This window comes from Muntiacus reevesi, chromosome 4 (assembly GCF_963930625.1).
Source record: "Muntiacus reevesi chromosome 4, mMunRee1.1, whole genome shotgun sequence".
Taxonomy (NCBI): Eukaryota; Metazoa; Chordata; class Mammalia; order Artiodactyla; family Cervidae; genus Muntiacus; species Muntiacus reevesi.
Genome location: NC_089252.1, coordinates 35,414,219 through 35,430,836, shown reverse-complemented (window position 1 = coordinate 35,430,836; position 16,618 = coordinate 35,414,219). Strand labels below are relative to the sequence as shown.

Here is a 16,618-nt window from a genome sequence, read left to right as displayed (position 1 = left end):
GCAAACTTTGGGGGAGATAGTGAAGGAAAGGTAAGCCTGGTATGCAGTAGTCCATGGGATCGCAAAGAGTCGGACACCGCTAAGCAGCTGAACACTCGTGCACGTTCATGTTTAAAGAGAAACCATACTGTCAGGTGTGAATGACTTAGGGCCCAGGATTCACATGAGAGAAGGTGAAAGAACGTGAGACTCAGCCCCTGTTTATTGGACAGCCATCAGGAGTGCTAGTCTCTCTCACCTGGATGGGTGAGAAACAGCAGTGCGGAAAGGTTAGATGATGCCTTTAAAAGTACACCGCAGTTCCGGCCGTGGTTGGTTTTATTGTCTGCAAACCTTTGTTTTCTTGCAGTTGTAAATGAAAAGTAATCAGGTTCTCATCTCTGATGTGTTTTTCTTACAAAAACCAGGTGTCCATAAGAGAAGCCAACACCAGGGGCCTGATGATATTTACCTGGACGACCTGAAGGCGCTGGAACCTGAAGTTGCAGCTCTCTATTTCCCCAAAAGGTAGTGGGTTTATACTGCACAGTTGGCAACTCTGAAATGTTCTAGATGTTTCCAGAGCAAAGCATTAGAAAAAGGAGCGAGGGGCTAGTATCCTTCAGCTAAGTTGAATCCTTGCTTCAGATTTTGGAAATAGAAAATCCAGAAATTGTGCCTATGTTGTCTTTTACCTGTTTATGAAGAAATGTTCAGTACAGTGAGAAGGTGCTCCCGTCAAGCTCATGTAGTAAGGGCGTAACGTGGATGTAACATCAGATTAGCTCTTCCTGTTCATTAGCATTGTTTCCTTTATTATGTGTTTAAAGGTGGTATATCTTTAGTCAGAGACACTTTATAAAGCAGGCCTCCACTCTTCAGTGAGGCCTCGCTTACTCAGGCCTGGATCTGGTGGGGCCCCTTACAGGGCCTTTCCAGACTTCCCTTCCTCCTTTCCAAACCATCCCTTCCTCCTCTGTGACTCCCCGCTTGGAATAACACCAAAATTTTAGCAGTGATAGACTTGGGCAGTTTTCCCAAGGCCATTTCCATTCTTGGAGAAATTCCATTTTATTAAATAATATTCTGTGATCACAAAGAACAGTGTTTACTTTTCCCCATGTTCTCATGGCTTGAATACACTGAGCCATAGTCACACATAATTAAACACTTTTAAATAAATTATTGAAAAGCATATCTGAAGGTTTTATTTAAAATAGAAAGACAGGATTGATGTGAGGATACTTAATATTTACAGATATTTTTGTAGGATCCTTAAAACGCCCTCCTAACTTTCTCCCCTTTGTTTGGAGTAGTAATTGGGTTTTTAAGGGGAGAGAACTGAAACTGGTGTTGTTGTTGTTGTTGTTTTTTCATTTAGAAAGTTAAAACGTAAGCTATCTTGACATTACCTCTTTGTTTCTGACTTCCTGGTTCTTAATAATTTGTTTACCTTGGGACAAATATAAGACATTTAGTTTTCTTTTTTAAAACACGGGAAGCCTGACTGCTGCACTGGGGCCACCTGTGCGGTTGTAGCCTGACCATCTGGGCCCATAGCTGCTCACATCATGAGTGATTGTTTCTGGAAGCAAGACAGTGAGGCTGTTGGAATGCTCACAGGCATTCATTTTATCATCGTGGTCACCGGCACCCTGACTGAAGAGCTAGTGTTTGTAACTGGAGCTGAACTTGACCCTGAAGCACACAGTCTGGTGGTTCTAGCGGCCCGTTGTTGAACAGCCTCCATGTATTCAGCAGGGGCGTCGGTTAAGGTCACACCAGATGCTTTATCTGATAAAACTCACGACCTCAGTGGCTTGATGGCTGCAGTTCATTTCTTGCTCATGTGCTAGTGTTGATGGGGGCCTTGCACATGGGGGCTCTGGAGCACCAGCCCCTCCCGTCCTAAGGCTCCGCCGTCCCCGTGGGGCCTCGACAGGGAAAGGGGAGGGCCGTTGGGGGCCCAGTTTTCAGGGGCCCGGCTTGGGAAGGAGGCAGCACACGCCTTCTGTCCACAGGGACAGCACAGTTGTCTGATCACATGGCTACACCTGACTGCAGGGGACCACCCGTGTGCCCGGGAGGGTGAGGACGTGGTACTTGTGTTTCACCCCGAGGTCAGCCTTGCTGGGGCCCAGCACAGCAACGGGGTTTGCTGCTTAGGTGGCCTTGGCTTTTTCACCATCTCCAGTTAGCAGCACATTCTGTTGATGCGATTAATCTCAAAACTGTGTTATGGGTGTGCATCACTCAGTCCCAAACACCAGAATTTTCTCTTCAGAGGCTCAAGTGCAAAACATGGTCGTGTTTGAAGCTGCTTTCTCTTTAGGCCTTGTCTGTACTCTGCTGCCACCTGCTGCTCAAATTTCAGATTTTTTTCTAAAGATCATGTAACTTCATGAGATGACACGCATTTATATGCTAGCTTTTAAAAAAATAAAAGAATTTAATAATTCTAGGCGTATTTCAGTGACATTAAGTATCCGTCCAAAAGGTGTAGAGCAGGAAACGTGACTAAGAGATGTAAGGTGTCATTTCCCCGTGCTTTTTCTCTCAAATTTATGCTCCATTACGAAAAGTTTCCTTTAGGATCAGCTTCTAAAACTTGGCTTCCACGCCTTGTTTAGAAAACTGAGAACATTGAGTAACCTCGACTTTGGTTCTGGGGCTCACCAGTTTGTAGGAACAGTTTATTTCTGGTTTCTTGGTGCACTGTTTTCTTGAGATATGTCCAGCCTCCTGAGAATTTTTACTTGGTTAATTTCTTTGTTTTGTTTTCATGAAGTAACAAATGAATTTAGAAAAGCCTTGTTTTTAACAATAATATAACCTGGGACTACAGCAATTTTCTACGAGTTGAGTATAGTACCACAGCCGTCTGTAGGAAGTTAAGATCAGAAGGTTTCCAGACATCGGGTTTTTCTTGCCCTGTCATTTTTGTCATGTAAATAAACGCTTGTAACTCTTCATCCCCTTCGTTTAAGTCAGAAAGGCCATCCCTGAGAGGCCCGCATGGCTGAGTGGTGTGTGCGCGGTGACTGTGTTGAGTTAACTCCTCAGCGGTGCTGTTGGGTTGTGTCGGCGTCGTCTAGGCTAGGAGTCTGAACGCTGCCTGAGCAACGCCGCCTCCACGGGAGGGAGCCCCGAGCTTGGCCGTGGGGCTCACGGCAGGGGTGTGACGGCCGGTGCCTTTCTCCCCACAGCGAGTCGGAGCCCGGCTCCCGGCAGTGGCCCGAGTCCGACACGCTGTCCGGCTCCCAGTCCCCCCAGTCGGTGGGCAGCGCGGCGGCCGACAGCGGCACCGAGTGCCTCTCGGACTCCGCCATGGACCTGCCCGACGTCACCCTGTCGCTCTGCGGCGGCCTCAGCGAGAACGGAGAGATCTCCAAAGGTAGGCGGGCAGCCCCGTCCGCCCTGGGTGGGGGAGCCGTGCCGGGAACGCCGCCCTGGGCTCTCATGGAGGTGGCGGGGTCTGCCTCCGCCCCTCATTTAGGTGCCTCGTGTTGGGGTGACCCCGCGTGTTGGTGGGTGGGAGGGCTCTGGGCCTGGGGGCCGGTTCTCAGGCAGCCCCATGTACTGGGGGGCCAGGGTCAGCTCAGCCCCAGCCGCCTTCTCTCCTGTGAAGTTGCTGGAATAATTGTCGGTCTGGGACCTGGCAGCCCCTAGTCTGAGCATGAGAGGAGGGCCTCACATTGCCAAAGCTGTCTGCTGAGCGAAATGGTCGGTCTTTCTGGCAAAAGTAGAAGGGGCTACTCTGTCTGAGGCTTGGCCCTGGAGAGTCAGTTGCTCATGAGAAAGGGGCTTGCTTAGCAGGGCTGGTTCCAACAACCCTGCGGGACTTGAGCACCTGTGTGTCCGACTGTTGCAGCCAGTTCTTCGGCCTTTCTGGCCTTACCTCCTTTTGTAAACTGAACTCTTCATGTTTTCTCACTTTGGCTGGTGGCCCTTGATGGATTTTCCTCTAAGGAAAGATTTTCTGACTAACGTCATCTTTTGTCTTGTGTGTGTGGCAGGCTGGGTTGCCCTGGGCCTCTCGGCTGGAACTCCCTAAATCCTCCTCTTCTTGGGGTTGTGGGGTGATCACTTTTCCATCTCTTACTTCTGTTTACTTTTTGCAAGAAACTGAGTGTGTTATGGCCAGTGGTTCCTTCTAGGGACAAAATTAGGTCACGTTAGAATCCTCTTAAGCCCTCCGTTTAAAAAATAGGGTGGAGGAGGGGACATACAATTTATGTAAAACTATAAAACTTATGCTTAAAAGACCATTAACTTAGGTAGCATTTGTTACTGGGGGAGGCAGAAATGGCAAGCAAATAGTACGTAGATGACCAGGAGGAACAATCCCAGCGACAGTTTCCTGTTGTTAGAGTTTTCTCTGAATTAGAGGATAGCCTCTGGGAACAGGGGACAGAAAGTCACGCTTGACCCTCGTTTGTTCTGCAGGAACTCGGGATTTGTTTCTTTTTGAGAGACCCTCAGCCAAATCCTGCTGTGTTTGGCTTCTCCCTCCAAGCACTATAAAATACTTGGGTGGTTTTCTCATGTAGCTGCACTTGTGTAGCTGTAAGACCCCACAAACATTCTCCACTTATGCTGTTAGAAGTTGCCCGCCGGTCAAGGGTTTCACACCTGCTTATGAGAATGAAGCTCAGCAGTTTTCGCTGGTTATGGAGTTGAGTGTGTGTGAACCCAGGCCTTCATGTCTCCCTCCCTCTCACATCTGTGATCTATTTGCCTCAAAGTCCCTAGCTTATCCCTTTCTCCTGTTTTTTTGTTTGTTTGGTTGGTTGGTTTTTGGTTTTGATTTTTCACTACTATGGGAAGAGTGGTAGAAGAGGGGGAGTAGAAAAGAAGTGTTTTTTTTCTTGTCCAGGAAAAAAAAAACCCACAAACATCTACCATTTGTTGTTGATTCTCATAGAAAAGATAGTTGTTGGGTTTTTTTGTTTGTTTTGAAGTACTGTTTTGATCCTGTTGTCTGAGTGTGAAGGGAGTATTGTAATAAGCTCATGTGGATGTTTATTCATGTAATCTCTAACCAGATGGATAATTGTTACCTTACAGAGAAATTTATGGAACACATCATTACGTACCATGAATTCGCAGAAAACCCTGGACTCATAGACAATCCCAACCTTGTGATACGGATATATAACCGGTAAATACTCTTGCCTTTTCATTGTTTGTAATTGTTAAATATTCTTGCAGGTTTTTCTTTCCCTAAGTGCTACGTAGTTTTTAAGTATTATACTCTTTCGCACTATGCCCATTTCATATACATGGGCAGCTACTTTGGAGTGAAGCTGAAGAAGCTTCAGCTTTATTTTCAAGTGAGGCTTGAAATGCTGCTCTGTTTTACACGTTGTGCTACTTCCCTGCTTGGAGAAGTTTGGCTCGAAGCAAAGATTGCTTATGTGGCAAGACACTGAGCTGATCACGTCTTCACTGGAAAGAATAAGGACTTTGTTATTGGCATTTCTGCGTCCTCTCCCGCCCTCTGCTCTCTCTGACGGTTGTGCCTGGGTTTGCTCTCTCAGTTACTACAGCTGGGCGTTGGCGGCCCCCATGGTCCTCAGCCTTCAGGTCTTCCAGAAGAGCCTGCCCAAGGTGAGTTGCTCCCCAGAAATGTCTGCAGCACACAGCGCTTTGAGAATCCGTGTGTGCATGTCTCTGAACTGGGTGCTGTTCCGTTTTACTTAATATTATAAAGTATTTAATACCATCACTCAAATCATCTCATGCCCAGAAACCCAGGAAATCGGCTCGACTGCCATATCTGTCATTTTTGCTAGATATTTATACCAGTTTCTGATTGTGTGTCAAGGTTGAGAGGTTTCACTAACTGTTAGTTAAATACAGGATAAAAACATTTCCTCCCATTAATATGTAAAGGAGCAGTAAGAAGAAGGTGACATGGACCCCGAAGCATGGCGGCAGTGGGGTTCCTTCCGCTTATGGCTAATGAGCCTGTTACGTAGACGCTGAAGCTTGGAATCTGTGCACCAAGGTGACATCATCGGTTGGTCCTAATAACTCGAGAAGGCAGAGAAGGGAGAGCAGCCCACCTGCCAGCCCCTAAGAGGGGCCAGACCACCTGGCCTGACAGCAGGGAACAGCCACGAGAGGGGACGCCTGCGGGTGGAGGCATCGTCACCGTCCTCTGGTTGAGGGTAGAGGGGTCGAGTGCCCTGTGACCAAGATGCTGGGCTAACCTGCGTTCATTGTTTTCAGGCCACAGTTGAGTCCTGGGTCAAAGATAAGATGCCAAAGAAATCTGGCCGCTGGTGGTTCTGGCGTAAGAGGGAGAGCATAACCAAGCAGGTAACCGAGCTGGAAGTGGGCTGAGAAGAATGACTCTTTCATTTATCCAGAAACCCTTTTTGCCAAGCACAGGGAAGTCCCCTTTGGGCTCCATGATGCTCTTTCACAATAGTCGGCACCGTGTGTGAACAGCTACTTGTGCAGGTCAGATACTGGCGCTTCGCGTGCATCACCCGTCACCTTCAGTGCCGCCCAGCGGTGCCAGGATGTGGATTCCTGTGTACCGGCAGGAGGCCCGAGCACGAGACCGCGGGCGCGGGGCTGGTGAGGGGTGGAGCTGCACCGTGACGTCACGTCCGCCCCCAGGAGAGGCCCGAGAGCACAGGGGCTGGTGAGGGGTGGAGCTGCGCCGTGACGTCACGTCCGCCCCCTGGAGAGGCCCGAGCACAGAGAGCACAGAGCACAAGACCGCAGGCGCAGGGCTGGTGAGGGGTGGAGCTGCGCCGTGGCGTCACGTCCACCCCCGGGAGAGGCCGGAGCACGAGACCGCGGGCGCGGGGCTGGTGAGGGGTGGAGCTGCGCCGTGACGTCACGTCCGCCTCCAGGAGAGGCCCGAGAGCACAGGGGCTGGTGAGGGGTGGAGCTGCGCCGTGACGTCACGTCCGCCCCCAGGAGAAGGGGGCCTCGTGGGTGTGGCCAGGTGATATGCTGCGTGGCTGAGCTGATGCCCTGTCACAGCCCTCACCCCTGGCTTGGTGGCAGCAACTTTTCGCACACACAGCGTATGACTTCTCTCTCAGGTTTCTGTCCTTTTGGCTCAAACTAGAGGAAGTCTGTTTCTTAAGCGTTTTTAATTTGTGGATTCAGACAGTGCTTTTGCTGATTCCTGGAGGGAGCTGCTGATGGCTTTTTGCTCCGTCAGTAGGGCGAGAGCTGCTCATCATCACTGTCATCCTGTCGTTGCAGCTGCCAGAGGCCAAGGAAGGGAAAGTGGAGGTCCCACCGCCCAGTGACCGGCCGTCAAGCACGAAGGAGCCGGCCAGTGGCAGGTGACTTTGGCAGATTTGTGTAATTCTTAGTCAGAAATGTTTTGTTCATTGGACAGTCACTGACTTCATTGTGCCGCTCAGTTAACAGATAACTTCTGCTTTTCTTGAAAAATATCATCAGCTTAGGGAATTCCCTGGTGATCCAGTGGTCAGAACTCAAGACTCACTGCTGGGGCTCTGAGTTCGACCCTTGGTCAGGAAACTAGGTCCAACAAGCCGAACCATGTGGTGTGACCAAAAATATATTTATGTCTATATATATGTATCATCAGCTTAGAGTCAGGATGCTCATTGCTGCTTCCTAAGCACCGTGCTCCTGCTCTGGAGCCGTGAAAACAGGTACCCCTGACATGCAGGCCTCTGGGAAGCAGGTCTTGGGGAATCATAAGATGTGCAGTGCCTGGGGCCCTGCTCCCTGGCTGGCAGGCACAGCAGGAGACATGACAGGACCTCAGAGATGGGTACGGGTCCCTTTCGTTTCTTGGGAGGAGTCTGCCCTGGACACATGAACTGGTTGCCTGAGGGGACGGATCACAATGCACCCATTCTTGTTTCTGCCACTGTGTTCCTTCCTCTATCACATCTTTTGTTCTCTTCCCATCCCTGACTCTTGGGTTCATTTTCCTGTTCTTTACCCTTTTCTTTTTAAAGAATTGTGTAAAATATTTCTTGTTAGTCTCTTAAATCACTGTAAGTGTTACTTTCTATAACTTGTACCTTTTAAAACATACATAGCCCTTGCAACAGGAATCAGCAGACCTAGTAGCATTCACTGGTTCTAGCAGAAAACAGCCAGTCATAGCAGGAGAGTGACCCTGGCCGGTCAAGAAGGGAGGAGGAGAGTGACCCTGGCAGGTCGTGGAGGAGGTGGATCATGCAACGTGGACCCTGGGTCTGGCTCCTCCTGGGTGGATCTGGGACTTCTCTGTCTCTTCGGGATCCTGAATGAAAAGCTGTTATCTGTAGACGCCCCTCAGCCTCTCCAGTAACAGACTGTGTTTGATAGGTCGGCCGAGGATGACTCATCAAGTGACGAAGGGTCCCAGGAACTGGAAGAGTCCATCAAGGTGGACTCCGCCCCCACAGAACCCCCAAGCCATAGTGGCACAACCTCCTATAAGAAGTCTCTTCGTCTGTCCTCAGACCAGATCGTGAGTTGCGTGTGGTGTGGGTGGGTCCAGTCTCATGAGCCTTAGTAACTGGTCGCCTTGACGAGCCTCCCTTTCTGTCGGCCCAGCCCCACGCCTCACATGCGGCCCAGTGTGTGGCCATGTAAATGCTCACATGTGTTCAGGAGAGTGGCAGCCCCACCCCGGGACCCCCAGGGTTCCCTGGGATGCACTTTCCCCTCCTTCATCCCTAGCCGTCCTACTTCCCTGTCTGGGAGTGAACCAGGGCACCTGTGTTTTCAGCCTGAGTCTGACACGTCCAGACTGGCTCTGGGCCCCACGCTGTCTCGTAGGAGCCACAGCCAAAGGGAAATGACATCTACCTGGATGCAGTCTCCCCCTTCCTGTCAATTTCCCACTTGCTCACCTTAACCCATTTTCAGTATGAATTGGTCCTGCTGTGCCCCAAGGGGAAGGATCTCTGGTACACAGGACGTCCCGGGTGGCGGGGAGGGGACCGGGAAGCAGGGTTCAGAAGGGCCCTTGAGCAGCTTATACACAGTTCAGGCCGAGGTTCCTCAGCCCAGTCCCCGAGCCCCAGGTGCAGCCCCGATCCATCCTCCCAGAGTTGGGTCTTGAAATGCTACTGGCAGTCTGGAGAGTGTTGATTCTGTTCCAAAACTGTTTTCTGTTGCTTTTCCTTGCTTTTTTTTTTTTAATAAACAGTTAATTTGTTCATGTATTTCTGTCCATGTCTGTTCACACACATTTATATATTTTAGAGATTAGGATCGTTTCTCATGTAACCTTGTATCTTTTTAAAATTAATTTTAATTGGAGGCTAATTACTTTTCAATATTGTGGTGGCTTTTGCCATATATCGACGTGAATCAGCAGCTGGTGTACATGTGTGCCCCATTCTGAAACATTGTATCTTAAGCAGTTTCTCTGACCACATTTTCTTGGAAAGTGTGACTTAATTGTTGCATGTAATTCTATCAAAGTGATGTACCTTTAATTTTCAAAGCTCTAATTTTGCTGATTCTTACACTTTTTATGAAAGGCGAAACTGAACCTCCAAGATGGCCCAAACGATGTCGTGTTTAGTATCACAACCCAGTATCAAGGCACCTGCCGCTGTGCCGGGACCATTTACCTGTGGAACTGGAACGACAAAGTCATCATTTCTGACATTGACGGGACGATAACCAAGTAAGCGGGAGCCCTGGGGTGGCAAGAGGAGGGCCCAGCGCAGTGTGCAGGGGGCCAGGGGCTCCCTCACCTGAGTGACCAGCCACCGTCAGGAGGGCTTTTTAAACTACATGCACTGAGAGGTCCTGAGTGCAGTCCCCACAGAATCATTCTATGGATGGAGGAGGTGGGTGGGGCCATACAAACATAAGGGCAAAACATTTGGGGAATTCCCCTGGCAGCCAAGTTAGGACTCAGCACTTTCACCAGTGAGGGCCCAGATTCATTCAGTCCCTGGTTGGGGAACTAGGATCCCGCAAGCCTTGTGGCGCAGCCAAATGACCATAATAATAATAACTCTTGGAAAGATTTAATTATTCGGTCTCCAAATTCTGGCGTGGGGAGGAAAAGATAGAAGCTGTTGCAGTTAGAGAAGAGGAGGCCGTGTGGTTGTAAATGCCCTGAGAGTGAAGGGCTGGCCCCTTGGGTCTGGTGATGCTCTCAGAAGCTCCTGGGTGATGTCCTTGGCTTGTGCACACACAGACCAAGGAAACTGCCTTGTGGGCTGTCACCAGCCCCCAGGCCCCTTCCCTGCCCCCAGTGGCTGCTGTTACAGAAGCTGGTGTTTCAGTAACGGGCAAACACTCGGCTCTACGTGCTTGGTTCCTGACATCTCCTCCTGTTTCCACCCTCTCAGGTCTGACGCTCTGGGACAGATTCTTCCGCAGCTGGGCAAAGACTGGACGCACCAGGGTATCGCGAAGCTCTACCATTCCATCAACGAGTAGGTGCCTGACCCTGTGGCCAGTGAGCTGGGATTTTGCTGGACCTGTAGAAGTAGTCCCAGGAAATCTTGTTTGTGATCCAGCTTTCTCAGTCTCCCTTCTCACTCCTTACTGGAGCCTCCCGCAAGAGAAAGTGTGAGCCACCACCCGTGGGGCAGGAGCCGTGTGCCTGGCGGGTTACACCTTGTTCTTGCACAGGGCTGCGAGTTGTAGGCACTGCCTGTGTCAGTAGTTTCAGCTGTACTTGGGTTTGTAGCTGTAGTTTAATCATTTGCAATTTTTGTTAGTACTTTTAATTGTATTTCTTGAAGTGGGTAATAAATGCGTGCATGGGGGAATCAATCTGCCAGGTGGTTTTCTGCATCTCCATCATACCTTTTATGAGAACATAGTGCTGTGGCCTTTGTGGGAATCCTAATACATCCGAGTTAAATCAATCTTCAGAACTACAGTGTCTTAAACAGAGTTTGAGAACGTCCCAATAAAGACAGCCCCTAGTTTTTTGTCTGCTTTATAATTGGCTTCTGTAGATATATTATTATATGACACCTTAACATAATCCCTAATCACATCTCCTCCATGGTGTTTTTCATGGAGTGGTGAGATCTTTATAATCCTGATGATGCTTGTGTTAAATTTAGGAATTTGACTTTCATGGGAGGTGAGAGGAACTTTATTGGGACCTTTAAAAAGAAAAAATGCATTTCTCCCCCTTTAGCTGAAGCACACGGGCTAAACAGGACGCGTTCTCTTCCAGGAATGGCTACAAGTTCCTGTACTGCTCAGCCCGCGCCATCGGCATGGCCGACATGACCCGCGGCTACCTGCACTGGGTCAACGACAAGGGCACCATCCTGCCCCGCGGCCCCCTCATGCTGTCCCCCAGCAGCCTGTTTTCTGCCTTCCACAGGTGTGTGTGCATGTGTGTGTATGCGTGTGTACCTGTGGGGGCCAGGGCCCGGCTGGACTGTATCTATTACAGAGCTTCTGGGTCTGAGTTCCATGTTACTCTAACTTACACACTGCTCACCTGGTCTGTGTCAGACATAGCTGAGAAAAGTCAGGCTGGCAGAGATGGAGAAAGATACCAGTTACAAAGGATTTAGCAAAATGGATAGTTGTGGGTTTTCAGACCACATACCAGGGAAAACTGCCATTTTGGATTCGGTGGTGATACTTCTATCTTTCTCCTAGGGAAGTAATAGAAAAGAAGCCGGAGAAGTTCAAGATTGAGTGTCTGACCGACATCAAGAATCTCTTTGCCCCAGCTCAGCAGCCCTTCTACGCTGCCTTTGGGAACCGCCCAAATGTAGGTGTCTGCTCCGGGCTGCACATGCGGGCACCGTGGGAAGCGTGCACAGGACGGTGCTTTAGGGTGTAGGCGGGCCATAGTCTTCACCCCAGGTGTGTGGGTGCAGTGAGGTCTGCTGTGCTGGGTGGGTGCTCACTTCATCTGCGTGATTCCTCCTGCAGCAGGGAGGTACTGGGGCGGGGACCTGCCCTGGGATGCCCATCTGTGACCAGGGGCTTCGGTTCCATTTCTGTGAATTCTAAGCTGAGCCTTAGATTCGCCCCCCAGATCCATGGCTTGAGCACTGCCTCTCCCCCAACCCCCAGCCACGAATGCTTCCCCTCTCCTACTCTGGGGCCTGGAGTCTCCTTGGCACCCACGTTCTCTGGCTTCCCAAACACCCCCTGCAGTGTGCGTTGGCCTCCCTCTTTAGGCAGTGTCAGTCTATAAAGCTCAGCCTGGGTGGCGGCTGCCCCAACTCCACGTGTTCTCCATTCGCCGCTTCCTGTGATGCAGTGCTTCTGGCTCACAGGGGGCCTGAGAACTTCTCAGTAACCACCCTGCTCTGTTTCCTGCGGCAGGACGTCTATGCTTACAGACAAGTGGGTGTCCCAGACTGCAGGATCTTCACCGTGAACCCCAAGGGCGAGCTGATACAAGAAAGGACCAAAGGAAACAAGTCCTCGTAAGTGCATTCCCACTTCTCAGCCCTGGCGCCATGCAGCCGGGGGCCAGGTGTCAGAGCCGTGCCCGCCCTTGGAAGCCTTCGCTCTGCCAGGCTCTGTCCACCCCTTCTGCCGGAGCATGCTCCCCTCTGCTGGGGCATCCCCCACCTCTGCCGGGCTGTGCCCCCTCTGCAGCCGCTGTTGGGGGTGGCTGGGGAGCCTAGACTCTGAGGAGGGAGGTGGACCCCTGGGAAGGAGGGCACCAGTCTGGGACCCTTCCTTTCTGGCTTCACGGCCTGCCATCTCATAGTCTCGGGTCCGGTGCTGAGTCACAGTATGTGTCCTCCCCACTCCCAGGTACCACAGGCTCAGCGAGCTCGTGGAACACGTGTTCCCGCTTCTCAACAAGGAACAGAATTCCGCCTTCCCATGCCCGGAGTTCAGCTCCTTCTGCTACTGGCGAGAGCCGATCCCCGAGGTGGACCTGGAGGACCTGGTCTGAGGTGGCACCCCTGGCGGGGGGCTGGATCGCAGCCCCCACAGCAGGGGAGGCGACCGGCCTTCTGCTGGACAGAGGATGCGGGGACCCTCCCGGCCACAGGTGTGGGACGGCGCGCTGCCCGCCGGGCGCCGGCAGGAATGGGCTGGGGAGCTGCCGGGGCCGGACGCACCCCCGCCCGTGCCCTCCCGGACCCGGGGCTGCCGTGTGGTGCCGGCGGCCGGCTCAGCGAGGGGCTCAGGCCCGAGGCCCGGGCTCCAGTCACCGGCCTGGCCTCCCACATGCTCTGTGTCGAGTTGCGTGCTGGGTGCTCCTTTAATTGCATAATTTAAGAAGAAGAAAAGAGAAGCTAAGAGTGGACCAAACGTACAAAGTAAAGTGTTCTAATTTCCACTGGGCAGTTGAGAGTGTTTCTCTCTCTGAGAGGAGGGCTTGCTTGTAGGGAATCAGGGTCCAGTTATTGATGATGTCTGAAACGCCCGCTCACTTCTCCCACGGGCTCCTCCCTCCATCTCTTACTCCACGGAAGAAGGATGCTGGCTCTGGCACCTGGGGCTTCAGGGGAAGGAAGGACCATCGCCTCCTCACCCTGACCGTTCCTCGGCAGGGACTTGAACTGTTGTGTCTTGGACCCACCGGAAGGCACGGGTCTTGTAGGATGTGTGATGTCGTGAGAGTGGTCCTGGCAGCAGGAGTCAGTCAGCAGGGAAACTCGGTTCTCAGGGAGGCCTAGATATGCAGACGTGTGCTTGTGCCAGGCCCCGGGAAGGGGTCTGTTGCCCCTCCCCCTGCCTGCAACTGAGCAAGCCACTCAGGAAGGGTCCCATCCACACGCCCCTCCAGGGCTGTGAGCACGAGCCTGCAGAGGTGAGCTGGTGCGGACAGCCCCCTCGGGCTTAAAATCAAGCGAACTGTTGGCGAGGAGGCCCTCGGGACCAGTGGTGACCTCATGCAGCCCCGCGTTGGGTGAGAAAGCAGTGAGCAGGTTCCAGAGTCGGGGGAGAGCGGGGTGATAGTGAAATACTGCAGAGCGGTGCTCACCCCTCCCCCCACCGTGGCTTCGGGTCCGCCTCTTGCTTTCCCTGCTGGTTTTCAGTTTGCTCCACCACAGTACTGTTCATCTTGAACTGGAGAAGTGGGGGTGGCTGCTCTCCAGAGTGGAGGGTTGAAGGTCCCGGACTCCATTGAGCCATGTTGGAGGCAGAGCCCGGAAGCCGTGTTCCCAGAGAAACCAGACATGCTTCCCCCAGGGCAAACCTTCCCACCGCAAACGGTTCAAGGATGCATCGTTTAAAGACCTGTTCACGGACAGCAGGTCAGGAAGCTGGGTTGTGTTCATCGTGTGAGGTTCTGCCCCGTTAGTGACGTCCTAGTCGCCCGTGATTCCTTCATCTCATGGCTGCTGGGGGCGGCCTGGCCCTGTGCTGGGTGCAGGCCCTTCCCTGGAGCCGCATAGGCTTGTGTGTGCGTGTGCGGTACGGAAAAGCTTGACACATACCTTCCTGTCGTCCTTCATTGGTTGTCCTTTAAGGAGTCTCTCATGAGACAGCTTCTCCTCCTTGATGAGCTCTCCTCTCGGGATGGGGGCATCTTAGGGTCACGACTGGGAACCTGCACTGGGGCGGCCGACCCCTCCGCCCGGTGTCCGTCAGCGCTAGAGTGTCTTCCTGTCCTTGCACGTTGATCGGCGGGTGTCACCGGTCCGCTGGGTAACACAAGCTGATCAACCTGAGTGTTCCTCATTTAAAGGAGCCTCTCTTGCTGAACGTAGATGATGACTATCACTCGAGTGTCACAAAAGTATTGTTTGTGCTGAAAATCCATTGCCATTTGGTACAAATGACATTTGTTCTTTCTGTGAAAGAGAGATGCCCTCGGTGTGTTTGTACACAGACCTCAGGAGGAGAGCTGAGGAGGAGCAGTGGCCGCTCGCTGCCCTCGGGGGCGGGCGACATCTCAAGGAGCCGCCTCTGGGTCACTCTCTCCACCAGTGGAATGGCTGTGGCCCCTTCCCTCTTTCCGTCCCTCCCGACTGCATCCCACCCAACTGTACAGCTGCCTCGGTGTCTGTGCGCGGAAGCTCGTGCGGCTGTGGTGTCCACATCTGCGTCTCTGCGGGGCTCAGGAAGCATGCTCGAGGGCCCAGAGCGGGCAGGCTCGGCCCTGCATGTGAGGACCACATCTGCTGTGCTGTAAGACATTGCCTAGTTTTCAGCTGGAAAAAGGAAAAAACTTCTAGCATGTGAGATAAAAGCTGCTGACAATCCAGGAGTGATAGCCACCCACCGGAGCCAGAAGTGTTCGTACCCCCGACTGCACATGGCCCTGCAGATGGAGTGTGTCCTCAGAGGTACCGGCCAGACCCAAAGGAATAGGCCAAGAGCGGACTTGAGTTGTCTGCAGGTTGGTGAAAACAGACTGTCCCAGGGGATTTTGTCATCTTTTCGAGTATCATCAATACTTAACTCTGGGAAGCCTTGTTTTCCCGCTTTAGAGAATGCTGGGTATAATGAAACCAGTGAAAAATTTGAGTTTTGGTTTAAAGTAAGTGCTCTTTCCAGGTGAAAACTACTTTTTTGGGTTTGTTTTAAAGGTAAGAAAAGGAAGAGGAAGGGGAAATGTTGCTCTTTTATTTTAATCATTACATTCGGTCTATGATGACATTTGATTATTAGACACAGCAGTACCACTAATATGTTTCTTGAGTTGTCAGAAATTGTCAACATCAGTACTTTATGGCAAAGATAAGTGTCTGAAGATAAATGGCTCATATTTTGGTGCAGTGTTTGATGTTCAAAACAAAATGTTACAACAATAAACAAACGTGAACTCAACGCTTCTTGACTTTTTCCTTCAGGGGACATTTAAATTGTTTTCTCTAAACTTTTGCCAGAAGTTGCTCATTTCCATAAATTAGCATTTCGATCTCTGCTGACACTTAAGTTTGTGTATAGAAAGGGCTGCTTTTTGGTGCTTGTTTTTATAAAACCTAACTCCAGAAGTGAGGCTCCACCCGCGGGAACTGACCTCCCTTGCTTTGTAGGTTCTGCCAGGGAGCCATCCAGTCGTGCCTATGTAATTTCTGGGGGTCACCCCTGGTGTCCTCCCGACGGCACCCCCCAGCCCTCAGCCTTGCTCGGGGTGCTGGCCGCCCGCCTTGCATGAAAGCCCTTCCTCTGGGTGAACAGCATGTAGCCCTCCGATGTTTTCATCAGCTGTCAGGAGGCTCAGAGTGATCCGAGTCAAAAACCACACCCCACGTGTTATTTAAGATTCCCTCTGGTGGCTGAGCCCACGCTGAACCCACCAACTCCCTCAAGCACGCGCCTGCATGTGGGGATAGCACCCACCTTCTCTGCTTGTTTTCGTGATGGAATGGCTGGGCGGGGAGTGAGGGCTGCGGCGCTGCGGAGAGCCCTTCCAGCAAAGGAGGGAGGCGCTCAGACAGGTTCACATCCGGAAAAGACTCCCTCCTGTGTGCTGCCCTCCCCGCTGCCTGGTGGCCGAGACGGGCGAGGCGAGCCGGGGTGGGAAGTGAGTCTGCGTGTGCAGCTACAAGTGTGTGTCTGGTCACGACTATACTTCTTTCCTTTCAAACTGCACAGTGTGGACAACAGTTCAAAAGAGAACAGGCTCACTGAGAAAGACAAATGTGCTAACGTGGGAGTAACTTCACATTGCATTCCGTGCCGATTTTCAGTCTTTATTGCTGATTTTGTTTCTCATCATTTAAATGGGGCCGTTTGCTGACAGGACTGACACATCCCAGTCCCGTCACTGCTTATC

General features: G+C 51.7%; 1 protein-coding gene across 3 annotated transcripts in view; it reads left to right on the top strand.

The window, feature by feature from the left end:
• LPIN2 (lipin 2) overlaps positions 1-15,666 on the top strand; it is a 75,998-nt gene extending 60,332 nt beyond the window's left edge. For all 3 annotated transcript variants that reach the window (XM_065932518.1, XM_065932519.1, XM_065932520.1), the window contains 13 exons: positions 408-507; positions 3,186-3,373; positions 5,047-5,140; positions 5,520-5,589; positions 6,214-6,303; positions 7,210-7,292; positions 8,299-8,443; positions 9,465-9,613; positions 10,290-10,376; positions 11,135-11,287; positions 11,572-11,686; positions 12,250-12,353; positions 12,691-15,666. In XM_065932518.1, the coding sequence (XP_065788590.1) occupies positions 408-507; positions 3,186-3,373; positions 5,047-5,140; positions 5,520-5,589; positions 6,214-6,303; positions 7,210-7,292; positions 8,299-8,443; positions 9,465-9,613; positions 10,290-10,376; positions 11,135-11,287; positions 11,572-11,686; positions 12,250-12,353; positions 12,691-12,835 (1,523 nt within the window). In that variant the 3' untranslated portion in view covers positions 12,836-15,666. The remainder of the gene's footprint in view (positions 1-407; positions 508-3,185; positions 3,374-5,046; positions 5,141-5,519; positions 5,590-6,213; positions 6,304-7,209; positions 7,293-8,298; positions 8,444-9,464; positions 9,614-10,289; positions 10,377-11,134; positions 11,288-11,571; positions 11,687-12,249; positions 12,354-12,690) is intronic.
• The last annotated feature ends 952 nt before the right edge of the window (positions 15,667-16,618 follow it).